The sequence below is a fragment of the Fulmarus glacialis genome, unplaced genomic scaffold (assembly GCF_000690835.1).
Source record: "Fulmarus glacialis isolate BGI_N327 unplaced genomic scaffold, ASM69083v1 scaffold6287, whole genome shotgun sequence".
Classification (NCBI taxonomy): domain Eukaryota; kingdom Metazoa; phylum Chordata; class Aves; order Procellariiformes; family Procellariidae; genus Fulmarus; species Fulmarus glacialis.
Window position 1 is genome coordinate 36482 of NW_009222511.1, and position 27752 is coordinate 64233.

General features: G+C 37.8%; 1 protein-coding gene across 1 annotated transcript in view; it reads left to right on the forward strand.

Moving 5' to 3' along the window:
* The window catches only part of EEFSEC (eukaryotic elongation factor, selenocysteine-tRNA-specific), a 94174-nt gene that overhangs the window by 2436 nt on the left and 63986 nt on the right, over positions 1 to 27752 (forward strand). Inside the window, exons 3-4 of the mRNA XM_009581464.1 lie at positions 2388 to 2484; positions 5394 to 5558. Coding sequence (XP_009579759.1) covers positions 2388 to 2484; positions 5394 to 5558 — 262 coding nt within the window. The remainder of the gene's footprint in view (positions 1 to 2387; positions 2485 to 5393; positions 5559 to 27752) is intronic.

Below are 27752 nucleotides of genomic sequence, written 5' to 3' on the forward strand. Positions count from 1 at the left end.
TGGTACTTCATTCTTGGTTTAGTCCAAGATAGTATTGCGAATGATTGGGAAAAAAAGACCTTTCTAGTTGCATATTCATAAAAGGAAGACAAATTTTTGTAAGGAAACTGCTGTTTAGAAATACTTTTTACGTACACTGTTTGAATTAAATCTTCTCTTTATATCCTGGAGTACAGATGGGTCTTTACAGCGTGTCTTGAAAATTAGCAGCCTTTTTCAAAACTGAAGGGGATGCGAGTTTTTGAAACAGTTGACATGCAAACTGTGAGGTCCTTACCTCTAGCTCCCTTTTAAAACAAGGGGATCACAACAGCTCTGATTCCACATGGAGAGAAATGGTTCTGTCGTAATGTTTTAATTACCCATTTAAACTCTGGATCCTAGAAATGCTCTCTTATTGGATGTGTCTCTGTATTGTTCTCATAACAAAAATTCAGTTTTTGCACGCGCAATCTGTGCTTTGAAAGCAATGCTGACCTAGGCTTGATTGTAAAGTGCTTGTCCTGTTGTATCTTAGGCACGTGTTGTTTCTTAACAGCCTGTTTCCCACTTGACTTTGAATTTCCAAATGCATGTTTTTTAACGGTTTTTGTATTTCTAAACTACTTGTATTAGCAGAACATATGCTGAGACCATTTGACAGCTGCCTCTGACCCCAAACACTTAGCAATGAGGTTTTTTCCAGGAATAGTTTACTTGTTGATTGTTATTTCTCTACACACATAGGCATGCATGCACAATTCCATAGCAGTAAGCAAATCTGAAGTCTGCTGCAGCTATAGAGTAGGTGTTGCCATTGATGCTGGGGAAATTATGGTAGTGTTGTCAGGAGATTCCATGGAAGGTGAAAAAAGTAAGTAAAGGAAAGTAACTGTCATATATTTGAATAATTAGGCACTTGTAAATTTAACCTAATTGAAACTTGGTCGTTCCATGGATTGATACCAAAAGTAAAAGCAAACTGTCCCTATAAATGGAATTTTTATTTTTTCATAATTTTTTGCACATGCCAGCTTTTTTCTTTGTCCAGCAAGGTCTAAACTCTGCTGACAATAAATCGATGTGATGGAGTAAGGGTTTTAGTAGGGCTGAATCACATTTGGAAGTGCCTCCAAAGGCAGTATGTGATTACTCCAGTTTGTTGTGGTGTATGGGAAAGGAATAAAGCGCCTGGTTCAGCATAGATTTCTATTTATTGCAATACAGTGCCCTAAAGTATTTGTATGAAAATAAATTTCCAAAATTTTTATGGTTAATCATAGGAATTTTCAGTGCACATCTTTATTACCCTTTGTCCCTAGATGCCTCAGACTTCTGGCATATAAACACAGAAAATACCTTATATGCTTGATTACTGTTTGGTCACTAAATGAGCTCTTTCTATAGAACGTAGCATTTTTTCTTTATCAAGGCACTGCCTTTTTTCCTCCAGTTCACTCCCTTTTTGAGATAAAATCTATGGGGGGTGGGTGTCAAAAGGATTACCACAATAATTACGTTTGGTCTGAATCTGTCGCATAAGAATCAAGCATCTGTGAGAACCAATCACTTTTTTGTGTGATTTTTGCTGATTATTATTCCATTGCTTTAATATATATATTTTTTACACGGTTAATCCTGACTTTTGCGAAAATGCAGTAATAGTTTGACTTTTAGTCTAATTTCTGTTTCCAAAATGTAGGTAAAACAAGCTATCAGATGATTCAAACACTAGGTTTCATTTTAGGGAGCAAAAGTTACAAATTCAGTCAACAGAGTTAAAAAAAAAATCTGCTGAATATTAAGGACTTGAAGAGTAAAATTCACTGTAAGAGAAAAGCTAAACTGAGGTCAACTGTGGAAGTACTGCTCTGCTCTGAACCTTTGCATGTTTGAGATTGTGGGTTTCATGAACTCTGATTTCAGTAGATTTAGATCTTTCTGTTGTCCGCAGATCTTGCATTCTGCCTGCAGACTCAGGTAGACATCATGTGCCATCTTGCATTTGGCTCCCGTTTTGAAGGTTATGATGCTACAGCTAGGATTATAATTGCTTTAATGAAAGTTGAAAACAGTGCTACTCTCCAGGTAAAATGGCTTGGATGCAAAGCCACTGCAGTAAGGCTGGGTAACAGATCCTTGCTTCTGAAATAAACTGAAGTCTTACTTTTGACTGCTACAGAGGTGAATCAGTAGCTAATAGTAAACAGGATTGAAGATTTCATAGTGAAATGCAGTAGCACAGATGCTAGTAATTCAAGAAAAAATTGTCTATGGGGGGAGGAGCAGATAAATTGGAATTTGAGGGAAATTTCCTTGCCTTCATTGTCAGATGAGCCTGGAACTACTTTACATTGACACGTGTAGGAGATCTGTGGTCTAATGGTGGGAGTCTTTCTCTCTTTCAGGTTCTGTGGGTGTCCTATTGTTGCTGTTGCAGCAAAGCCCGGTGGACCGGAAGCCCCAGAGTCTGAGAACCCACTAGGTGTTTCTGAATTAATTGAGGTACCTGCTGAAGAACATAATAATAACAGAAAACATGCTCGAACTTTTCTTTAAGTCTTTTGGAGTACACTGTGTCAGTATCTAGAGCTAAGGAACTTCTGCATTAATGTCTCAGTTTTAAGGAACCTGATTCTTCAGGGATTCCTTCCAGTGAATGGAGAAGTTGAGGTTGCATGTCCCAAAAGTGGATCTCCTTTTTCAACTACTAGGCTTAAATGCCTTTGAATAGCTGTGTCTTAAGAAACAGCTATCACACATGTGGTGAAATTGGTTTTAAAGTTGTAAAGAGTTATGAAGCATAATGAATAAAAATAGCTTTAAAATTCTGCCAAATCCTTGGTAGGTGTTGTCTTATAATTGTAGCACAGCTAAGAAAACAGTAAAGTTGTGAAGTTGGGCATTCAAAAGTTACACGTTGGGAATTGTGTCCTTGCTTTCTGTATGTATTATGATCCAGTGTTCAAGTGCATGATTCTTTATTCTAAACAACCTCATTCCTTGCACAGGATGGACAGGGCTCAGCTAGTGAGCAGGTAGTCCGTATTTTGTTTTAATTCTCATTATTCTTTGTGTGGCCTCATGACTCCATTCAAATACTGCTCTGCATTCAGAATGATTAATTTCCTCTTGGACTTTTCTTTGGCACACATCACTGTGGTCTTGAGCACTTGAGCACAGTTAATTTACTTCCAAGATACCTATAGGAAGTATAGAGGTGACTTTAATCCATACTTAGATTGGGAAGCTGAGGAACAAAGGAGTTAAGTCCACTGAATTTACTAATTTTGGTTGCCAAATTTAAGGAAACTAGGAGCTCTCTTGGGACATGTTTGTGTTCAGATCATAGTACCTGCCAATTTTGATTGCAATTGTGAGTGCTTAGCACTTCTGTTAAGCTTTGGGGTTTCTCTTTGGACAGTCTGAGGTGTATAGCCAGTGATTACCTGTGGAAAGTTTCATTTTTAAGAGAATGACAATACATGGGAGTTCTGGCATAAGCAAGTATAGAATCCATTCTCTAGAGGAGCACCACCTGCCTTTGTGATGAAACCGTCTTTCTCTGTGATGCTCTGCCTTGCTTACTGCATGTCTTGCGCATCTGCAAAAGATAAAAAGCATGGCCTGGATTTACCCTGTGCCCTGAATGAGGCAGGCCTGTTAAAAACCGTATGATTGTATAGCTAACATTATATCAGACCCATATGAACAAGAGAAGACTTTAAGCAAACTGGTGCTTCACAGGTATCCTTAGTTCCAGCAATGCGGGTTTGGTTTTGTTGGTTTTTTTGGGGGGAGAGGGGAAAATACATGCTCAGGTTTTCAAAAAACTAAGTTATATATTAAGTTATATGGTATGAAGCTTATACTGTGAAGGACAGGACACTTAAAATAGCTGTTTGAGAGCTGTTTGTAGCTTGTAGTAGACTTGTCACTTTTTCCGTTGAATAAGCTTTAGGGAAAAGTAGCATCTTTGCCCTGGAGGGGTGCCACTGTTATTTGCAGACAGCAGAAAGTAATCCTAAAACAAAGGCATTGTTCTTTGCAGACTTGTCAAGGTCTGATTTGGATGTTGCCAGGTTTAAAATACTTGTAAATTGCTGAAGTTAGGGTGCAGCACCAGTCATCAAAAATCTAGGGATGTCTGGCCCAGGGCAGCCTGGCTTGTACAAAGGCAGGATGTTCCACATGGCTGCTGAGCACTGCATGTTGTACCTGCTCTCAGGCACGTGTGGCCCGAGATGGGCATGGGCGTATGATGTGGTATGGCCTTGGAACAGACTTAGCAAGAACAAGGCTGCCGACAGCAATCTAGAAAGCTGGAGATAGGCAAGTCCTTAGTTCTGCCTTCGTCTGGTTCCAGATAGATTTACTGGGATGTTCCCCAGGGTTAAAGCCTTTGAAGGAAATACCCATATTGCAGCTGTTTCTGTCAACTCTGAGACCTAATATTAGGAGAGCTGGCAAATGCTGTGTGAGCCCTGCCATTGAGCTTCAAGGTATTATCCTTTCTGTCCTTGATAAGAGACTCTCCATTGTTCTGCCATTATAACTTGGGCTTAACCTGCAGTTTCTGACCTTAAAAGCAGACATTAAAGGCAGTGCCAAGTTTATATGCTGATGTTAAAACAGAGGCAGAGATCAAAAGCGATTTGAGACAGGGGTGAACCAGTTCCTCTGAAGCACTCTTGGGTGCATAACTGCATTTCTGTAATTAAGGTCTTCTGTCTGTGATGATATATTTTAGGAAACATAGTATTTGTCAGCAAAACAGAAATCCTAAACTTGGAGAATTTCTCTAGAAAATAGTACTTACGTAGCTATTTTTCTTAGTGGTTTGATCCTCCAAGAAGTGTTAACAGAAATCTGAAGGGGAAGTTGACTTTGAAAACTTATCCCAGTATAATAGTTTTTCTGGGAGGGAGGCAGGGATGGGCTTTATGGGGCACTAACATCTCTATATAAGTTCATTTTCACAAAATCCAAAAAAGCTGAAGTAGCAGAATGCACTGTAAAATTGTATTTTGGGGGGGGGGAAGTACAGGATTTTTTTTTTCTCTCTTCTTTGCTGCAGTGTTTATATTGAGTTTGGCAGCAACTTTATCGCCAGTGCAGTTTTGCTAACCAAGCTAAATATGCAGCGCCAAATCTTTCTAAGGCAGAAAATCGAACTGTTCCCGCTGCTAAGTGTGAGTCTCCTCTATGGCATGCACTTAATTTGACATTGGTGCATTCTAAGCTCATCGGGAGATGCTTGAAGTCGGTAAAACTGTAAGCTTGTTCAATCAATCATCTGCCTGCCTTCCTTTTGCTGTATGGCTGTCATGACTTTTCACCCAGGCATGGTGCTGCTTTTATGTTTTTCTTTCTTTTTTTTTTTTTTTTTTTTTTTTTTTTTTTTTTTGTTTTAGGTCCTGAAGTCTCAGGCTTACCTGCCATCAAGAGACCCCTCGGGACACTTCCTTATGGCAGTCGACCACTGTTTCTCTATCAAGGGTCAAGGCACGGTGATGACAGGGACTATTCTTTCTGGCTCTGTTAGCCTTGGTGACAATGTGGAGATTCCTGCCCTGAAGGTGAGTCTCTCATTTTCACTCCCCCCAGTTTTCCTGATAGAGACACTCAACAAAGAAGAGTGTGTTCTCTTCCAATCTGAAATTATTCAATTATTTTCAATGTCTTGTCTTTTTTTTTTTTTTTTTTTGGTACTCTACTATAAGCCAGCTTATAATAAGAGGAGGCATAGAGATTTTTAAATAAGGCAGCCAGTAAAGATACCTGCTCAATTTTAGTTGAATGAAGAGGAGAGAAGACTGACCTAGATTAGTGTGTTAGACTTTCAAATTCAGAAAAGCAAGGTGGGCATGTTTCCAAGATAGGATGTGCCCAAGGACTGAACAAGGTTTGAGTGAGGTTAGTTTCATTTGAGATGTTGTTCTGCAGTGAGAAGGTTTGCAGAAGAATCTGACTAGGTAGGCTTCCTGAGATGTCTGGAAGTGAAGGAAGAGACAAGAAGAGGGCATTGAAATGCTTGATGCACATTCTCTTTGTTTTTTGGGGGCTTTAATTGATGTTAGCATATCCTGGGAGAACTGCTGGAATGCAGTATGTGGCTTGCTGTCATTGGGCTTTTTAGAGAGCCTGTAGAAAGTCAAGAGGCCTTTCAATGGCATTTGAACTGCTTAACTATTGCTACTATTTTATTTCCTTAAAATACATTCATCCTTTAAGAGAAAACAAGGTGATTTTATGCTTGGAACAGGTGAAGCCTATTTCACAGAGGCTGATTTGGACTGCTCTGACTTTCCCTTTGTATTAATTGCCCAAAATGAGTCAGGACTTAAGGAGTGTTTTGCAGCTGCCACTTAAAGTGGACCCGGCTGGTTATGTTCTGCGAGTAGCAGCTTTTGGCTGAACAAGGCTGGATGGCACTCTTTTGCTGCTGTCAGTATTATCCTCAAGTCATGTTACTATAGGGACCTTATTCTTTCATTGAGTGAACATGCTGCTTTCTCATTTTTGCCTGTACTTTGTGGCCAAGTGAAGGACTAAGTGAGGCATTCTGATTTCACCTGAAATATTTTGCTGATAGCTGACAATTAACTTTTGGTCAGCCTCTTCTGTGATACCTGTGACCGTCTAGTTTATATCATATTGTCATTTGCATAAAAGTGATTTGCATGATACGTACCCCATCATGGCTGCTTTCCCAGTGGAGATCCTCACTGCCCATGTTCTCATTTGCAGCATGCAGGCCATTCTGGGAACTGTGCTTGTAATTCCTGCAGGGAATATGCTTTGCTGGGATTGTAGCTCTGGTTTCAACCTCTCTTGCTTTCCCCTTGCCGGAGTTCCTTCCCTTTTCCATTGTGTCCTGCTTGCTGTCCTGGGCCTGCCTGCACAAGGAGTCCAAGGAGGGACAAGTAGTTAGGAGTGCAAGGCTGATGAGTGCTGGGTGATGGCTCCTGCCCAACAGGGGCCTGGCATAGCTAAGTTAGCTACTTTCCTTTTGGCATAGCACTGGCCAAGCTTCCTGTCACTTTGCACTCTGGGAGATGGGGGTGAGGCAGAGCAGAGTAATTATTTCTTGCAAAGAAAGAATGCATAACTAGATTATACCTGTAAATGCTTAGCTCTTCATGTATAGTCCAATAATGTTTTAGAGAAACATGTTTAGGAATTACAATCTGTTCTTTGAGAATCTGTATAGAATATAATATTTCAGTTGGAAGGGACGTACAATGATCATCTAGTCCAACTGCCTGACTGCTTCAGGGCTGACCAAAAGTTAAAGCATGTTATTTAGGCCATTGTCCAAATGGCTCTTAAACACTGACAGCTTGGGGTGTTGACCACTTCTCTAGGAAGCCTGTTCCAGTGTTTGACCACCATCTCTGTAAAGAAATGCTTCCTAATACCAATTCTGAAAGGGGAAAATGACAAAAATATGGGGAATAACTTGCATATTGCAAATGGGTGTTTAAGAGGACAGTAGGAAAGACTTTAAGTGGGATTTTAAAGGATGCTTTCTTTCCAGTGACTGGGAGTGCAGTGAAGTGAAAGGCAAGTTAGCAGATAAACAGGTCATTGACAGAGAGAAGCCAGATCACTTGGCTTTTATGGCATTAACAACTTCCCTTGAAGTTTTAGTTATTTTCAGTTGCTGTTAATGAATTAATCCTTCCACTGCCTTGTGTGAAATAGAAGATGTGTCCATACCTCTGGGTGGTAATAGTTAGTGGACAGAGTTTTGTATTTGTTTTTTACCACTAGCAGCTTGTGAATATTCATGTTCATATTGTACAGGTATGGAAACCAAGGCGCAGTAAAAGGAAGCAACTTTTGTAAGTTTGAGTTGTGTGTTGTACTTACCCCTGCTAGCATCATGCAGAGTTGGGTTAGGATACCTATAAAAGGTCAAACCTTTCTCAGGCCTACAAGGTAACGGAGGAAGCACATTTCACAACACATTGTGGTTTATGACTCTCTCTGACCTTTTTTTGCCCTGACCCTATGGTAACTGAGATTGACAGCTGGTGCCCACTGGGCATTTAGGGACATTACAAACCAGCTGCTTTTTAAATTTGAGGAACCCTCTCACCAAATGAAGTGGCATCACCTTCCAGTTCTACTAATGGACTTCGACATCTTTGACCGCTTGAACCTGCACAAAGGAGGGACACAGCAATTAAAAATAAACAGTGACATTCTCAAACGCCCGTGTTTGCTCTGATTGAGGCTGAGAGCACCAGCAGTGCATGGATTCCTTTATGCTGTTGCCTATGTAAATTACCATCTGGGGTTGATTATCCAGATAACGAAAAGAAAAATTATATATATGTGTTTGGCAAAAAGCTTTGACACAGCAAACAGTTCACTATCCAATTGAGTTAGTACTATTTGCTCACTAGCATTTGAAATCCACCTTGAAGAGCATGAACCTAGGATTTCTGCAGCAAAAACATAGTGTTGGCAGAATTCTGAATGTCCTTTAAGATTATTTCAGTGGTCTTTCAATCTCTACAGTTTTCCAGTTTATAAACTGTAACAACTCGTGACATTTTTTATTTCTGCTTTATAAAAGTTCCTGGAGTTTGAATAGTAAAGATTTTTTCAATATAGATCAATTTTATTTCACTGATAGGTTTGGTGATAATCACTTCAAAATATTGATCTAAGTATATTTTGTTTAGTGAATTTAGTTTAAGTGAGCATGACTGTCAAATTCTAGTGCTGCTGTGTCTTTTTTGTAGCATGCTTTAATTGAAAAAGGAAGGTGGTTTTTTTAGTGGGAGAGAATTAGTTTTGCCTTCTTTATCCAGGTGAAAAAAAATCGTAGTAGCTTAAGAGAACAGCAGCAACTTAGAAGGCTGATGCAAAAAGGTGAGAACCAGGACTTTTGTTCTTACCACTGGTTGTCTCAAAACAAAAAAAATAATCCTTGTGTGAAAAGTAATGCAAAATTTTGCATGGTATGTGGTCTTCCTTCTGTCCAGTGTTAATGATTTTAGCTTTGGATTACACAGTTGCAAGCACATTAGAAATACTGGAAGATTGAGTAAAACAGATGATAATATGTTAATATTCTTTTAAAGGTGTTTTGCAGCACAGAGAATGTTCCAGGTTGGTTAATAAGAATCACTCTCTCTGTTTTAAGAGTTGTGAAAGATCATGGAAGAGGTCAAGTCTGAATTGAGTGAGGAGGCAGAGATAGATGCACACAGTTAATGGATATAAATCTGGTCATCCTGAAAGTGTTGACTCAGCATTGCCTTACCTGTGATCAAGTGCTGCAGGTACATAGCAGCCACAAAGCATGTACGTGGCAGCCAAGTACAAAGACCACTGTTGTTTTTTTCAGGACTTGTAAGAAGTAGAAACTTTTCTTCTTGCTTTATATTCAAGTTCCTATCTGTTCAGTTTAATGTAATTACTGACAAATGTTAGAGCAAGTTGATGCAAGCTGAATGGCTGGTGGATGTTAACAGCTTCACTGGAGCATATATAACAGTACAGTATGGTGCCATTTTGTTCTGCATTTTGTCAGAAGTTCCCGAGTGCCTTGAAGGCTGAGTAGCTGTGTTATTTACGGTAAATGGTTACGTTGGTGTTTATCTGTAGGGGATCATGTGGGGATTTTTGCTGTGTGCTGAAGCTGAACAATGTGTCTGGTGTAATATAGTACAAAGTTACTTCTTATGTAATAAACCATGTGGACACCCATCACTGGACTGACCTTGGGAGGTGCCTCTTCAGACACTGTCAGAGTTTTGATCTGCTAGGTGTGGTTGAGCTATTATCATTAAAGGGGAAGAGGAATGTTCATACTGGGTCTAACCTTCACCATCCCTGAGGTTTGCAGTAGACAACTGCTGTTGTTAATGTTGAGCATTTCAATCTCAAAAGTTGCAAGCGTGTTTATGAAATGCTTCTCTTGTAGTTGGAGAGGAGTCATCCAGGTGTTTCAGTACTCTGATACACTTTCAAGAGGTCACCTGAGACATAAAATATGAAAAATGTGAGAAACTTGCTTATGTTTATCTAGTCAAGTCTTCTAGTAAAGGAGAGTGTCAGTTTAAACCAGTAGTGGATTCTGTCTTGGCAAGGGCCTCTTTGCTGTCAAATTATATTGACTTTATGAACTTTTAGGAAGCATCATTTTGTAAGTGTGATTCTGAGAAACTTCATGGCTTCATATACTTCCACCATATGAAAAGAGATTCTTCTTCCCCCCACCCTCCACCCCCCCCTTTGTTGGCTAGATAACCTTGGTCTGGTTTTTGGCAAACATTCTGTGGCTTTTATGGCTCATCCAATAAAAAAATTCTCCAGTGTCTGATAGAATAACCCAAATAGTATTTGCAAGACTTTCCTTTAAACCACCGTAGCTATTCAAATTGTAACAGATATATCTGCTTTTGCCCACATGAATACTTCAGCCTATCTGATGTCTCAGGACCTCTGATTAGTGAGCGTTGGTATACAAATGTAGTAAGAACTAATTTCAGTGTTTTTAAGGACTTTTTGCACAATCAGAGAGTTGCATGGTTAAATCTTGTCAGAGAACATTTAAATCTCAGAAAACAAACCTCACTGAATTGGATCATGAAGACACTTGTATGTGGGCTTTTGTGGTGAAATCTTAAATACATTTTTACCCCTTTCATTTTGCATTCTTTGGTCCTCATAATATACCCCTTCCAAATTTCAGGATATCTTGACTGGTTTTTGCACTGCAAATAGAACCCTTGCTAAATTTTCTGAGAGTATGTCTGAATGCTCTTTCTACATCTGGTTTTTTCCAATGCTGCTTGGATTTTTCTTGCCCAGTACTGATAGAAAGAGCCTTTAAAATGCTATGGTTCATCTCCTGTGGAAGAAAGCTAGCTCGTCTTGAACACTTTATTTTCATTGAAATGCTGCGAAGAAGGGCAGTTCAGAAAATTGCGGCGGGGGGAGAATCAATTAAATGTAACTGGTAAAATTGTGAAAAGGCAGTTCATAATACATGTTAAAATATGCGGGTGATAAAATACAAGAATCTTAAATCAATAAATTAAACATATACACATAATGTTATACATGTGGTTTAATTCAGTACAAGTATTGAACTGTTTCTTTATTTGTCTGCCACTTCTAAAGCATGGGTTGTGTTTTCTGGAGATTTTCTCCTTTCCTAGAAAACATCAGTGTGAATCCTACTGGTTTTGCATTTGCTGTGGCATTTACTTAAAAGCAGAACATGCAGGATTTGGCTTACACTGGGAAGTACTCTGCTTTCAACATTTAGGATATTATCAGTTGTTTTGGAAGAATTAAACTCCTCAGCACAGTTCTTTGCGGTTAAGTAAAGGATTAAAGACCTGATCCAGTGCCTGTGGAATGAAATTTAGATCTGGCAATAAAAACTTCTCAAATCTTTTTGGCTCGATCTCTTGAGAGAGTAAGAGTAGCAGATGCTGAGCTCTTTTTAAAGATCTGTTCCCTCACTTTCAATGTATGGTTTTGTAACTTTTTACTGTGTGGTTTTTTTGGTTTTGTTTTTTAATTCTGTTTTAGTTCACACTTTAAAAAAACAAACAAACCAACACCACCCCCTCAAAAAAACCCCAAAACCCCAAAGAACAGAATCCATTTTAATTTTGTATTTAAAAAAAAAAAAAAATATTCTAGTTAACTTTAGACTTTAAAAAGACTCGGGAATAAACACACTCAGGAAGAGATTTGTATTTGCTATTCTTTCACCTCGTGTTACTGAAGTACAGTAGTTTAGTTCATATTGCTTGCAATTTTTTATTAAGTGTCATGTAGGTACAGTAAAAAGAGGGAGTAAGATCAGGAATTTCTGTGTTAAGGTTTATTTTATTCAGGACCAGGGATAAGACATAATAGAGAGGGAGCTGGATATATATCGTGGGGGGGTTAATTTTTTTTCTACTTGGTCAGAGCAGAAGGGAAGGAAGCCAGGGGGAGAGCAGCCAACCTGAGCAGTGCTAATCCAAACCATACACTGTATTTTTGGAGCTTGTATGTCTAATGTGATCTCTGTAAGCAGAAAATGGCCTAGTCAGTGCTGGCCAATTAACTCTTCAAACACTAAAATTCATCTGCAGCTTTTCTTGGAAGTCTAGATGTACGCTGTGCTTCTTGCCAGCTAGAGACAGTTGGGATACAGATTGCCTTCTAATGGATTAGAAAAATTACCCAAAGTATACAAGTTTCTTCCTACAGTGGATCTGAAAAGGAAGAGATTTGTGTGTAATTTCTGCATTGCTTCTATCCGCTTAAACCATCTTTAAATGACTGTTTGGGATCCAGGCTCCACATGGAAGTGCAGCATTGCTGGAAACAGTACTGTTCTCCAAGGTAGACTTTAACTTCTGCAGTATTTCTATGATACTGATTGCCTGTTCAGGGTTATCTGCAATGCTGACTGGTTGTGGTTAATGCATGAGATAATTTGAAGTGTGTGTTTTGTGCTATTGCCACGCAGATAATTTTGCCTTAATAGTTAGAAAGTGCATAGAGTTATTATTGCCTAAGAACTGGTACGCTGTTCAGTGGGGTTCCAAATGAAAAAGAAATACAAGATCATCTCGACTCTGAGTAGATGAAAATACTGTGTGAGATGAACGTCGTATTTTTATTTGATACAATGACTGATTTTCTTAATAAATCGAATTTTTTCTATCCAGATTTCAGTAAATCATTTGACTCATAAGAACTGTTAGAAAAGCTGAAGAAAGTTGTTACAGAAATGCAAGGTGGAAAAGAAACTGAGCTGAAGAAGAGGGAACCAATGGACTAACAGGGTAGAGTTGTTCTGAGGTTGATCTTGGCACTGAAATGTAATAGTTTCACTAGTGACTGCATGCACTCTCCCATGTATGTAGGCGTTCTCCCCACTAGCGTGGCACGTCAGTGTGCTCTCCTGACTAGCGTAGGCTGCTGGCAGGTGTGACTTCCATGTGTAATCTATGATGCTCAATATTCTGTAGCTCTTTGGGAATTACCAAGGTACTGGGTTGCTGAATCTGATGGAGAAGCTCAGTATCCCAGTACAAAAGAGTGCCGCAATTGAAGAAATGGAATATGTTCTTGTACGTTGTATTAGTGAGCAATTTGACTTCAGTATGACAACATAAACAAATATGTAGGTTTGTGACTCCAAAGCAAAGTTGAAAAGAAAACCAAACATGTAATAAGTTATTGACACCTGACACTTAGATTTATCTCTGTTGCTTTAACTTCCCTCATCTGCTCATTCTACTTTTTCTCCTGCCTATTTCCATCTTTCTCCATCTCTAGCTTCTTTTCCAGTCTCAAAGTTTGCTCTTCAGAGTGACTGATCTTTTCCACTTACACCATAGAGTGAAGAAACTTTTTTTTCCCCCCTCCTTTTTTTCAGCTGCTATTGCAATGTTGAGTAACAATGCAGTTGTGTATACTTCCTTCCCCTTCCCCTCGAGTACATCTTGGCTTGAAACCTCTGGTGCTTGAAATCAGCATCAGTCAGGGTCAGATGAGAAACCTTGGGATGGTGTTTTTGAACTTGTTTCCATAGGCTGAAGCTAGAGTGGGTCCGATGAGAGAAAGGACAAGACCTGATAAACATTGAGTGGTGTTATCCTCTCAAGGGCAGTTTCTGAAGATGAATAAGCACATTCCAATACCTCCTCTATAGGATATGCCAGCTATTGATTTCCTAGGGCTAAATATCTTGCATTTATAGTTTTGAAAAGGAGTCCTGGAGCCATCTAAAGTGAGTACTCTAAGCAATGGTCCTGTAAGCTGTGTACAGGAAGAGAAAGGTCTTAAGACAACTTGAGCCATGACTGGGATGCAACTGAACAAAAACATGCATGTTATCCTGGGACTTATTAGGTAACATATTTCCTGTTGAACAGTTGCTGCTCCAGTGATCAAGTGTTGCGTTCTTGTGTTTGTGTACTCTGGAGTTCAAGATTAGTTTGAAACTAAGTTAATGGACATTGCTATAGTAATCACAAACTTCCATCCAAATACCTTTTTGTTTAAACTTTATGGTAACTTTTTAAAGCAAAGGATGGCTGGTTTGTGTTTGCATAACTTGTTTGCTTAAGCATTGCTGCTGCCAGGTCATTAACTTTATTTTTATTTCTTTTAATTTATCAGGTAGACTTGTTCTCAATCTAATTCAATTGAAAACAGACCCCATCCACGTATACATACCGTTTGAGCAGGAATCTTATTGGAATGCTTGAATAGTAATTGGAAAGGTAACCTCCTGTATGGTAAACATAGCTTTCACATTGCATTCAGTATGAGTAGGCTTAGTTAGGGCAGTGAGTAACTATCATGTTTTAAATATTTAAGTTCAAGTGCTGGAGGCTTTGGCAAAATTTCAGTAACCAGAACGAAGGAAGGGAATGTCACTTTTTGTTCTTCCTTGGTCATCCATATATAGTACAGTTCCTCGTTTGATCAGGCTTTTAAGAAGCAGAACAATTCAGCAAGCACTGCACTAACTAAGCCGTGGTCTGTATATCATAAAGTTCTGCTCAGATCTGCGCACCGGCAAAAAAAGGATCTGAATATTGAAAACATTATTTAACCAAGACCGTTGGAGATAAACTTCTCAATTTGACCAAAAGAGGGAAGAGTGTGGACTTACCGCATAAGTGCCCAGGAATCTATAACCAGTCTGTTACCAGAGTATTTTCTTGAAGTATTACTGTAACACCATAGGAAATCCTCTGGATTTCATACCTTATACTTTGTGTTCCCAAGATGACCCCATTTATAAAATTCTAAATTTTATGCTTTGTTACTACTATGAAAATTACATGAGAATTGACTTTGTTCTTTAAACGTTTGTTCAGCTCATCACCTGAATCTTGTCGTGTGCCTGTGACAATAACATGTACTGTTGAAACTGAATGTAAGATACATCTCTTCACTAGAGTATTCCCATAACTTTATATTATAATAGCAGGCGCAGTTTGAAATGAAAGAAAAAGTAATACTAGAGAGAGCCAATATTTACAGTATCAGCTGGAATAATACAATTATGTAAGCTGCCCAGATAGCGCTGTGATGAACATGATATGAATGCCTAGATACAGATTTTCATTTGCAACTGTCTGAAATGAAAACTACAAACTCCCAGGCTCTTTGTGGTTGTAAAGAGTAGCTTGAAAGCATATGCTATAAAATGCAGTTGGCTTCTCCTTCTTTCTCCTCTAATGAATAAATAATCAAGAATAAACTTTTCATACTTTAGAAAACACAATGAAAAGATCAAACAGCCTTTTTAAAGAGTCATTATAGCTAATACATCTTTAAATGCTTAAATTGTAGACTTAAAAACTATCAGGCCTTTGTGAAAGTTAGATTTAGTAGCTGACCTGTCTTCTCTCTAGGCAACCTGTTTTTTAAGGTATATTCTATATATAGGGTGTGTAATAGATTCTGCAAAAGAATGGCAGAGATGGCCTTACTCCTTGTTTAGTTCAGGTGGAAGAAATCAGCCATGAGAACAGATTAACTCATTGGAAGCCATGACCCCGTTATAAATGCAGATATCAATTTTTTTCTTCAGCAGAGAGTACTGAAAATTATTCAGAAGTTTGTCACTTAAGTTTTGTGTAAGGCTTCAGAACCTCTTGAATACTGAGAAAGAGCAGAAAAACTTCATCTAACCACTTTTTTTTGTTTTCTTCATTTCAGTTACTATGTTGTAATTTTTTTCTTAATATTTTATTCATTATATGATGAATTTCAACAGACTTCTATGCTTAACCATCCCTAGAAGAGGTTGTTGTCTGATGTGCAACACCTAGTACATAGGACTGCAACAAGCTAAATGGTGGCTTAGGGAAAAAAAAGGTGCTACTGTAAATCAGTTCAGTTTTGAAATATGGGTGTTATTTATGTGGTATTTTCTTTGCCTAGTTGTAGACTAAGATCGTGCTTGTGGAGATTAGTTGACAATAATTTTAAGTCTTCAGGGAGTGAGGAATATGCAGGTATACCACAAACACTCAAAACAAAACCACAGAAAAGAGGATTGTATGGGGAAACTTGAAAATATGTGATTTTAGTAAAGGACTGAAATAAATGCCAATAAGACTAAAATAAGTGCCCAAGTTTGGCCTGGAGTCAACACGAAGCAACACCAGTTAGTTTAGTATAAATGCACAGAAATATACAAATCTTCGTAAAAATAAAATAAAACACAAAATCCCACTGTGGACTATTTTGCATCGAGTTTTAGGAGAGAACTGGAGTCAGGTGGTGATTGAATAAGAATATTTTGTACAACATGTGTTTCTATGTCAGATGTTCCTTTTCTGTTGTTGATGTGATGCTCTTGTTTGGGGAGAAACAGTTGTTTGTACAAAATGTATTAATGTGGCAAGGACCCTCAAATTAATGCTTCGTTCCAGTCTTGTCAAAGGCTACTTGATTGCTTGGGCTTTAGAGGAGGTTATTAAGTATCTTTGCCTGAGGACAGCTCTTTAATCTCTTATGGGTGGAGGTGGAGGAAGTTCTCCAGTGTGGTGATACAGAATGGGGTCCTAACTTGCTCTGAGCCCTCCTGTGAGGCTTAATGTGAGCCTGAGATGTTATATAAGATTGAAGTTCAACATAATTTATTCTGTTGTGTTAATATTTGTGAGGCATATGCTGTTCCCTAGTAGTGGGAAAACGGTGGAAATCTCCAAGTTGGTAGAAATCATGATGTGTCTGCTTTTCCTTCTTGCAGCAAGTGCTAACAGATTAGTCAAAAGTTCTAAGTTTATAGTTAAATACTCTTTTGTAGTACAAAAAGTTCAAAAATGTTTAGTCTTTCCTTTTACTTGTGTCCTTGCTTTATTTTCCTCTTCACTTTTACCTCCCACCCATCCTATCTGTTCAGGTTGTTGAACTTGTATTTTTAAATCCGCTTTCCAGATGTGCGATATGTGCAGACAACACGTACGTGGTTGTCTTCCCTGAGATCACAGACTCTATCCCTGCTTTTAGAGAGGCTCTTAAAGATTTTAAAATCTATTGGGTTTAAAATCTATTCAGGTTTACTGTTGGGAATTGAGATAAGAATAACAAGAGTATGTTTAGAGAAGACAGTTGTGGCTTCAGTAGCCTCTGCCTCTTTAAAACATGTATATGCTGAACTGATTTGGTGGATTACCAGAAACATCGAGAATTTTTTTTTCTAAAGGGATGTTTTTGGCAGGAAGCTAAGCAGTATTTTGAAAAAAAGACACAAATTTTCTAGTAAAAACACACCAATCGGAAGGTAAGGGTGCTTTTCACTTTTTTTTTTTATTTTCATGGGTTTGGGGGCTGCTTTGGTACACAAGCTTCCTGTCTGAATTTTTATTAGAAAAATTAGATAAATTCTGTGTTGCTTTTTTTTTTTTTTAAGTAACAGTGATTCTAATTCTTGTCTATGAGGATTGCATGAAGCTAATTAATATTGGCAAGGTGTTTTAAAGATTCGTATGTGGGAAGAGAGATGAGTAAAGCAATTTTTGCATCAGTCTTAAATGGGGGGGAAGAAAGAAAAGTTAACATTAAGGCATAGTTTTGTGGTTATGGTGTGACTCACAAGAAAGACTTGGGCCATCTGACATGTACATTACAAACAGTTGTAAAAACATACCATTAGATATCCACAATGTGTAGTGGGCTGAGTTAATGTTATTTTGAATCCATAACGTTAAAGTTATCTGGCACAGTGAGTATAACTCCACAAATCAAACATTGTATTATTGCTTTTTTGTTTTACATTACATTGTTGTCCCTGATGGACTAGGTCCTTTCTGATCAGCTCAGCAGTGAAGTTTTAATCTTGCCTTTCATTTGTTCAGTGTCACCTAGCTACGCTGACGCCAACCGGGGCTTTTTATTTGAGTCAGGATTTAGATAGACTTCAACAGAGAGAATACAGTGATGCGATTAAAATTTTTATAATTATGCACAGTGTTTTACAATATGCATGCTTGTTTTCTTGCTGTTTTCCTGTATATGGAAAATCAAATTTCCAGAAGGTTAGATTTATGTTTAAATGTGATTATATGTTTAAGTTTTCCTTAATATATCTCTCAATCTCAAGTTGTGCGGTGATAATTTTCCCTGATGTGAACCTTTGCATAAGTATAATTTGAACCTATTGGACTTACACCTACATCTGACATGTAGAAACAAGTCTTATATCTTCCTAATGCTTCATATACTGTTAAAATTTCTTGGGAATCTTTGTTCAGAATTTGAATTTGTGTGTTTTGTTTTCAGTTTTTAAAAGTAATGGCTTTTGTAATGGATTCCTTAGCTTTAGTCTCAGCTCTGAAGGAGACGTTATAGACATTTAATAGCTTTAAAAGAAGCTTTTTGGAAACTACAGTGTCTATGGTACATGCTATATGTAAGAGGGGTTTTTGTATTTTCATTTTAGAGAAGGTTTTTTTTTTTTAGATGAGCTTTTTTCACACCTTTGTGATAAAGAGTGAGCTTTAGGGTCTGGTTCAGGTTCTGTTTAATCTTAGCTTTAACACAGTTAAGACTTCATTCTGTGTTTAAATCGCCTCGCAAAAATAATTGATTCCATCTATTGTTTTTTACCTGTGTTTGTAAGTCAAATACTAAGACTTTGGTAGGTTGATACAGAAACTATGAATGGCATGTTAAAAAAAAAAAAAGTCTTCTCCATAGGTAGCAATTGTAACAAGTGGGATTTGGTTTGAGAGGCTGACCATGTCTCCTACGCTGATAATAAGAGGAAAGTACTTTTCAGAGTGCACAGAGAGATGGCTCAGGCAGTCTTGAAAGCTAGGAGTGTTGGTTTTTTTGGGGGGGAGGTTTTTTGTTAGATTTTTCTAATACAGGTACTGAAGTTAGGATCATAAAGGAAAACATATGTCAGAGATGCTGATTTATCCCAGTTAACACTCAAATAATTTGCAGCCACAAGAGCTCAGTGTTTGTGTAAACCAGGCTGCATTTATGTAATGATGAATTTAGTTGTTTAACGGGGGGGGAGGGGAGGAAAAAAAAAAAGGCCAATGAAGTATTTTGGGGTCTAAGACTTTCCCCTGCTGTATTTAAAGAGTATATTAGATGTGTTTCTTCTGCAATAATGAAAAATAAATCATAGCTGAAACAGGCAAATATTGGGGCTTTTGAACCTTCAGAGTAGTGTTTTGGTTTTGTTCATAAATACAACAAGCTTTAGTTTCTGTGAAGCAGACATCTCAGTGAAAATGGGAAAAGCTGAAACCAGCACAGGCAGGTGTTGAGCAAATGTCTCCAACGAGCTCTCACAAGGGTTGTGTTGTAGATCTTCAATTCTTTTTATTAGTCTGCTCAGAATCTCACTTCTCAGATTTGGACTTAATTGCTGGGTGATTCTGTGACATAAGCATCCAGATGTATACCTGATGCTTAAATCTGATGCCAGCCAGTCTTCCAGGAAAGATTTGTTTACCGCTTGTGCATACTGGGCTCGCTCAGGTACCTTCTCCTCAGAGCTGGTATATTGTTGCTTCAAGATAATTTTAACTGACAAAATTACTAGACCACACACTTTGGGGTATTTAGTTATATCTTTTGAACCACACTTACAAAAACATAGACGACTTAAGTGTTCCAAAAGCATGAACTTTTTCAGCCTCATCAATTATTTTTAATATTAAAAGTCAGCAGATGGAGCCAAAGGCTTGTAGAAAAATTACTTGTGCTGAATGTATATTAAACCACAAAGCCCACTAAGTTTAGCTAATAATGTTTCTACTGAAATTTATAACAGCAAAGCTATTTATTTGCTGCTAAACCTCATACTAGCATCCCTTTTTCATTCCCTTGTCTCTGTGCAGAGTGAGAGCTCACCCCTTCGTATGCTGGGGAGTCTAACAAGACTAAAAAGAGTGAAGTTTGAGTGTGGAATCTGACTTTCTTTGTAGATTTACATCTGTGGAAGGTTTTCTGCAGCATTGGTCACCACTTTATCAGAAAAAATGGTGTTATATTTTGTCAATATTTTTAATTCTACGAGCACAGTAACTGGAATCCACTATTGAGGGTTAGATTGGAATTCATTACAACCTCATTTTCATTATTGCACAGTTGGTAAGGTACTGGGGTTTCATGTTTTTCTTCTCAAGCAACTGAAATAAGCCTTTGCCTTAGATAACATGTCAGACTTGATAGCCTAATAGGCTAACCCTATGCTTTTTTAAATATTAACATCCTTTTGGGATTTTGAATAATATCTTTAGAAAAATAAGGGGATGGAATGTTTTCCAAACAGTGTGCAATTTAATAAAATAAAAAAACCCAAGGGCAATAAGTGGTACCTACCTTTTGCAGGAAAAGGGAGAAAAAACTGTCATAGTTGTAAAATATGATATCCAAAGGGGATGCAAGAAATGATGATGCTGACTGAACAGAGAGTATTCTAGTGGTACAGTATTGTTTTGCCTTTTAGTAAAGACAGAAAAATGAAAATATTAAGTGACTAACGGCAGCCATTTTGTCCAACTATTAAACTTAACTTTAAAAATTCTTTTTCCTCTAAGTCTAATCTGAAGGATTATGAAATGTACATATGTTACACATAGAACATAGAGTAAGTGGTATACAAATGTATGCTTAAGTATTGCATGGGGGTTTTTTTTCCCCTCATTTTTGTTCTACTGATTCTTGAAACTAGATCTCTTTAGTTTGGAGCAAGCATCTACTTAGAGTGACTTTGGAAACTTGGCTTACTGGCCAAGTTAAAATCTTTTCTTATTTTTCTGTTTATCTTTGGCCTCACCTGTGTTTAAATTATTTTTCCCCCACTCCTCCTGTTGAAAGACAGTGATAAAACTTCAACCAGTTGTACCTGCTTGCTGACTTAATTTCCTCTAATCAACATTGGCTGTAGTAGCAAGAGTTCAACATTGACATTTTTCTTTTGAATGATATGATCAGTTCTTAGTTTCAGATTCACTCCTGACTTACTGTAGGCTTTTCTAGTTAGACATTTTTCTTCCTAAATAAAGGTACCCCGTCATTTCCAATAAAATTATATTTTCTTTTCAAGCCATTTGAATTGTGCCAAAAAACTCATAAAATACAGGACTGGAGGGTGCATCCTGAATTATATTTTATTCCAGTCTCCTAAAATTTCAAGTAACTAAATCTCACTGTGATGAGTTATCTTCTGTATTTATATTTACTGTAGAAGAATATTAATGCATCTTTTAGAATAAAGAGAATATAAACTTGCGACATAGGAAGACACAGTGCTTTTTGCTATGTTTAAGAGATTTCTGGATATACAGTCCAAGTTCAGCATTGATTTGCACTGAGATAAATGCTGATATCCTCTGTGTAACATTGCCCTTAAAGATGAGAGCGAATGCTGTTTTGGTTTTTGAGAGAACGTTTTGATGAAGAACAGTTGGTAGATGTGGTGGCCGGTGCAGTGGGGTCTCCTTAGCAGAGACACCGTACAAAAAGCAGCGGTAACTTCCTGGTGTTACAGTGGTGTGCGTTTTCAATTGCAAGTTGTTGCCTTTGTCTTCCTTTAAAATGCTCTTCTGATACACTAGGTATCTCTCCTAGATTTTAGTAATGAGCAAACCTAACTGTGTGGTTTTTAATTTTATACGTTTTTTTCAGAGATGTCTACCTCCGTGGTGTGTGTGTGTTGTCCTTGCGCATTTCTTAATAATTTGAAGTTGAGAAGGTGCATACAATGACAACATATAATGTATCAAGAGAGAAAGTCATGATGCAGTTTTGTGCTATGGAGGAAGTACATAATGCCCCAATATTTTGCGGGAACGGGAGCTGCGAGAGCTCGTGACTACAGTGAAAAATCTGCAAATGAGGAAATCTGGTCATGAAGAAGTACTTCTAAAAAATCTGATGGAACTTTTAAAACTACACCGGCAAAAAAAAAAAAAAAAAAAATCCCAAATAATATAGTGAATAAGGAAAAATTTTTGCATTGGTGGATAGGCTAGATAAGCTTCCTTTGGACAGGATCCAGTCATCTCAAAGAATTTCTTGTGGCCTGCACACTTTGGATTACTTGTAATTTCAACTTTAATTTGAAAAGAAAAGGTTCTAGCTTTCAAGACCGTGAGGGAGTGATAGTTGCAGTTTTCCAATCCTGACTGCAGACAGAGCAGAGACATGTGAAATCTTCTTCCAGTCTTGGAATGTTAATTTTGAAGCCTAATTGTGGTACTTTGAAATGTCATTGGCCATTTCAGTGAAGGTCGTCTCGGCATGTGTGACTGGGCATGTAACAGCCGTGAGACCCAAAGGATAGAAAGTGGAAGATTCTGCAAGGAAAGAAATCTAGCAGAAGAAGAGATATACATAGATAGAGGAGGAGAAGGAAAAAAAAAAGAGAGAGAAACAAAAGGCAAGAAAAGCTGGTTTTGGTGTGCCACAATACTGTATAAAGTATTCAAAGATTGTTCTTTGCTATGTGAAAAACCTTTACATGCTGGCATTAACAGGCCACTCTTCTTTCATAGGCTTCAGGATGCCCTCCTTACTTTCACCAAGCTTCTGTCGTTGGTGATCTGTTGTCAGGTATTTTTGTGTGATGGCTCTAGTGCTGTCTTGTCTGTTACCCATGCATGTTGCAACCTCAGTGAGCCTATTTTTAAGGTCCCTTTATGGGCCACATTTGGTTTCCTTTTAAAAGACCCATAATGGATTAAAATAATTTATAAATTGACAGCTGTTGTCCATCTCTTCCTCCCGACTGATGACCATTTCCTTATTGTTGATAAATAAACTCCCAGAGCAGATCTTCCTCAAGTTTGTTTTTGTGGTTTTGTTTTGTTTTGTTTTTTAATATTCTGACAGAGTGAATCCCAAAACAAGTCAATAAATAAAAGCACCAACGGAAGCAAAGTTGCATTTTGTTCATAGTTTATCCTGAATATTTTGGTAACATCACATTAGCCAAGGAAATCCTGTTGAGCATTCACTGTGCCTCGGTGGTACTTGCACATCTCTGCAGGATGGGCTTGTTCCCTTCCTGGAGCTGCAACAGGTTTCTCATGTCCCAGGTTTCTGTTACAGGCCTCTGTGATACTGGAAAATGAGGGTACTTGATTTAAATAAGAAATTAATTTGCACAGATGTTCAGAAATACTGAAATATGTTGATGCTGAAGTTTGTTTGGATCTTGATGAAGGTTTAAAAATCATGTCAGTAGGACTGCCACTAAAAAGACAGTGTGCGTGTGTAAAATGTAGAAATATTTATTCACCTAATGACAGTTGAGAGGTTTAGGCAAATAGAAAGTGTGTTTAGAAGATAATAGTTTGGAGTTCTATCGTTTGAATACAGCTCCTGGCTGTCATTGTCAGAATATACTAGGTATGCCTGCAGCATGCATCGGGAATTATTTCTTTTATAATCAAGCCTAGGGTTTTTTTCAAATTGGACAGTTCTTCCTTAGCAAGTTAACAAATCCTTGAGAGGCAAAGAAGTCACAACTCTGTCTATTGTAAATGCTTGTTGTATCAGAGGTGAGGGACCCTTTTCATGAGTTAATCAAAAAGACCTATGCAAACAAGCAAGAGGATTTTTTTCCTCAGTCAGTCATACAGTTACAGAGCCTGACATTGTTAGGTGAACCTTCGTGATCTCATAGGCTACTGCATACTCTTGTGCGCCAGACACCTCTTAATAAAAACGTGGGGCACTGGATACGCAAATTCATAGCAGCTGTCACAGCTGGGCTGTGGTGAAGTTTGGTCAAGACCCTTTGAACTTTTTATTTCACACTAATCCCATTTAGTGTGATCAATATATGGACCTCCAGCTCCTAGGTCTGTTAATTAGGTGTCAAGTGTTGGGTTGGCCAGTGTCAGGCTGTAAAATACAAACACAGAAGAGACAATCAGTAGGGAAGTGAAGTGTTTATTGTCTGAATGTATAAGAGCTATGGGTTCTGAAAAGTTGCCTTCCTAGTCTGAGATGTCCTTAGGGATCTTGAGTCTTTTGTTTCTCTCAGTAAAGTAAATGTATAGTTAAATAAGCATTTTACCAAAAATATTGGTGTGTTTGGGGGCTGCAGAATAATGTAAAAGATCCAATTCTACTAATAATTTGATGTTGGAGTAGCTCTTTGCTTACCTTCTCCCCCCCTTTTTTCCCTGTTAATAAAAATGCTTAATAATTGCTCTGGTAACTATTTGCATTGGGTTGTTTAAGGTGGGAGTCCTTTCTTGTTTTGCTTATGTACATCTAAAATGAAGCTTCTAAGACTTTACAAATATTTATTTTAACTTGTGCTTCGTAGCAGTCAGGGAATAGACAGGATAACTTAGATCTTCATTTCCCCGTCTCAAAGAATCTCGGGAGTTTTTTGAACTCCCCCATCTTTAGTTCTCTATCATTTAGGGAAGGATAAATATGTGGAATGATATTTCAGCTTTCATACATTTTTGGGTTCCCTTATTTCAGTCTTCCAGTGACAGAAAGGACTGGGGAGTTGTGAGTAGTTTGTTTCATGTCCTTTGAAGAAAACCTTAAATTTATAATCCCAGATCAGACCTTTCCTATAACTCGCGCAACTCATCCTGTTAACTGTTTTAATATATGGCACCGCTATTTCATTAAACAACATCCAGGAATAATTAGTTCAGCAACGATGCCTCAGAACAAAAGCCCTTGATTTCGTTTAACTTTATAAGTTGGTCTCTTTTGATCTGCAAGAACACATCTGGGGCCTTTAAGAAAGAAGAAAGAAAAATATTAAATGTTTAGTAAGGCCGTTGGTGAAGGTTTCAAAGCACAGTAACCCTTTGGTACCAGGATGTAGCTCAGAGGCAAAGAAGTGTGAATTTCTTATTTCGTAAGATATCACATGGCATCTCTATATGGTACATGCTGGTTTTGCTAGCTGCATTTTGGCTTTATTTCCAGTTTCAAAAGATGCAGTCTCTTAATTCTTTCCTCGATTTTTCTCCTCCATTTTTCTTCCCTTCTGCCCCCTTTCTTCCCCAGCTGCATGGATTAATCAGAATCATTACTGTAAACATTACTTTTTTTTTTTTACCATGTATCTGTGCTTTAGAATTTGGTTTTGCTATCTCAAACTTTGCACCGTATCGCTTTGTTCCTTTAATAGCTTAGTATTATTTGCCAAGATGGTAGGGATAAATCCATTTGTTCTTTACTCTCGACTCAACTGCTGAGATTTGGAAAATATACAGTGCGGAGGATATAATTTACTCATCTAATCTTAATCAATGTTACTGACTTATATTAGAAATTGCTTACCAGTTGAACTTTCTTAAGATTTGCCACCAAAAAAATCTTAAGGAAAATATAGATTTTGTATACCAATTGTGTTTTATCTCATAAAAAGGATTATTGTGAAAAATACTTGACGGATAGTAATTAATTCCTTTTTCTTTTCTTCTCTTCTCATAGTAGAGGTAGCCTTTGTTTTGATTGTAATTAGTACAAGGAATTCACTAGGAGTAGTACTGTATCATTTGATTTGTACTGATGTGCATACTTGTGTTTGCTTGTTTGTTGCGTGGCACTAGAGTGCTGCTGTGTTTATAATCCACGTATTTCCTAGAAAATGTACAAATCATCACAGCTAATGTTAATGTTTGACACAGCTAATGAAGCCTACCAGATCATTCAGTAATTATTCATCACCTTTGTTTCATTTTGTGTAAATCATGGCTTCTATTAATGACCTTATTTTAGAGAAGGGGCAGGAGAATTTTGTTCACAGGAAAGAAATGAGCAAAAGAACTTTGTTCTTGTTTTTCCCCTCGACCTGTCAAAATGCAAGTAAAAAGAGCTGAAAATACTATTTTTCATTACAGGTTTTATTTTTAAATGCAGCTTTATGTTCATTCTCTGTTTGTTTTCCTTAGTGAGCCTTTAACTCCAAGGTTATGACCCAATAATGACCTCCTCTTTCCACTCTCAATTGCTTTTGACCTACTCCATTAAGTAAAAAGAAATAACCTAACAGAAGGGTAACCAGATCACTGCTACCACACCAAGGAAACAGGCAGGCTTGGGGATGCTCTTCTTTAATCTCTCTATCCACAGAGCCTTCATTTTAATTTGCAAAATTGAACCCAGATCGAGAGCAGTAAAGCCTGAATACGGTAAATATTCATGCCTCAGTGATCTAGAGTGGCTCCATTACATTTCAGAGATTGGGAGAATTACCTTTTGGATTATGTATATTCATGGGCTGATTTTTATTTGAGATATAATATTACTCACATTGGGCTACATGTCGCACATTCTACCAAAACCAGCCTTCTCACAAAGCTCCAAATGTTCCTTACACGTAAAAGTTTTACTTCTTTACCCTATAGTTTCCTCCCTTTTATGCTTTTCAAAGACTGGTAGTAAACAAATTTTCTTTTAAAGAAGAAGAAAAAAATCCCAGTAGAAGTTCTTCTATAAAACCTTCAACTCTGTGTTTACTGTGATATATTCTTTTGCATGTGACTTTGAAGTCTTCGGATAAAAGTATTATTATTGTTCTAAACCTAAATCTCTTTAGAAAAAAGAATTCAGTTCATTCTGTTGGAAGAAGAAAATTCCATTCAGCCTTTCTTTAACCTATCATTTTGCGTTGGTTTTGACTTCTTTTTGGATTTTTTTCTTTGAAAAATGTTTTATTGAAATATTTTTTGATAAGTTGCAGAAATCTTAATTGGTATGTAAATGTTAAGCTTATTCTATGTCATAGTTTTACTATGGGTCTGATGTTCTCTGGCTAGATACTCGCTGGCTAAACTCTCTGGCATATTATGCTTTTAAAATGCGTGCTTTGTCATCTGTCGTGATAGATGGCACAAGCAGTACCACTTAATTTAAGGATGCTTGACATCTTAAGATTCCTTTCTGATTACAAAAAAACTGTGAGAGATTTTAGTCATTTGGAGATGAGAGGATGTATAGTAGGTGTCTGGCTTCTGCTTTGTTCCACACATCCCTGGAGTGTGGGGATCTTTTCCTACCTACAGCCCCAGGCATTCAACGCGTACATCTGTTATGCTCTTTTGGCCAGAGGAATAAAAGGGGATGTGGTCCCTCCCCTGTGTGAATAGATTCACCCAAATCTAGAAGAGGCAATGCAGAGAGAAAATAGAGGTGCATTGGGGCTCGGTGCTCTTGGTGTTCCCCTTGTGAATCCCAGGTAGAGGAGGAGATGTAAGGGGTGGAAGCCGAAGAGCATATTAACAACATGTAATTACTGGGAAATACTGCAGGGGCAAATCGTACTTGACCAGCCTGATTGCCTTCTGTGGCAAAACGTAGAGACAGCAAGAATCATGACTTTAGTAAGGCTTGGGAAACATCTCTCTCAGCATTCTCATGTGGAAGCTGGGGAGGTATGGGCTGGATTTGGGGGTTTTGGTGCGAGTTGAAAATTGGCTGAAGTGGTTGAGGCTATTGGAAGCTTTGCTGTGAATGAGGAAAACTGATATGAAATGATAAATATTCTGAAAAATCAGCCTTTTGCTTTCAAAAACTGGATGTTGAGTTTTTTCTTGAGAATTGGATTGTGACAAATTATGTAGTTGTTTCCTATCTGCAGTGAGGCGTAATGCCATGTTGTATGACAAGGGTGACGAGATTACTGAAGTTTACCAAATAAATACTCCAATAAGATAGCATACATGTAATACAGTGTGATTTGATGGTTTACAGTAAATAATGAATTCAGGGCAGTTCAGTCATGAGAAGAAAGTAAATAGAGGATAGTTTTCTTATTCAGTGAG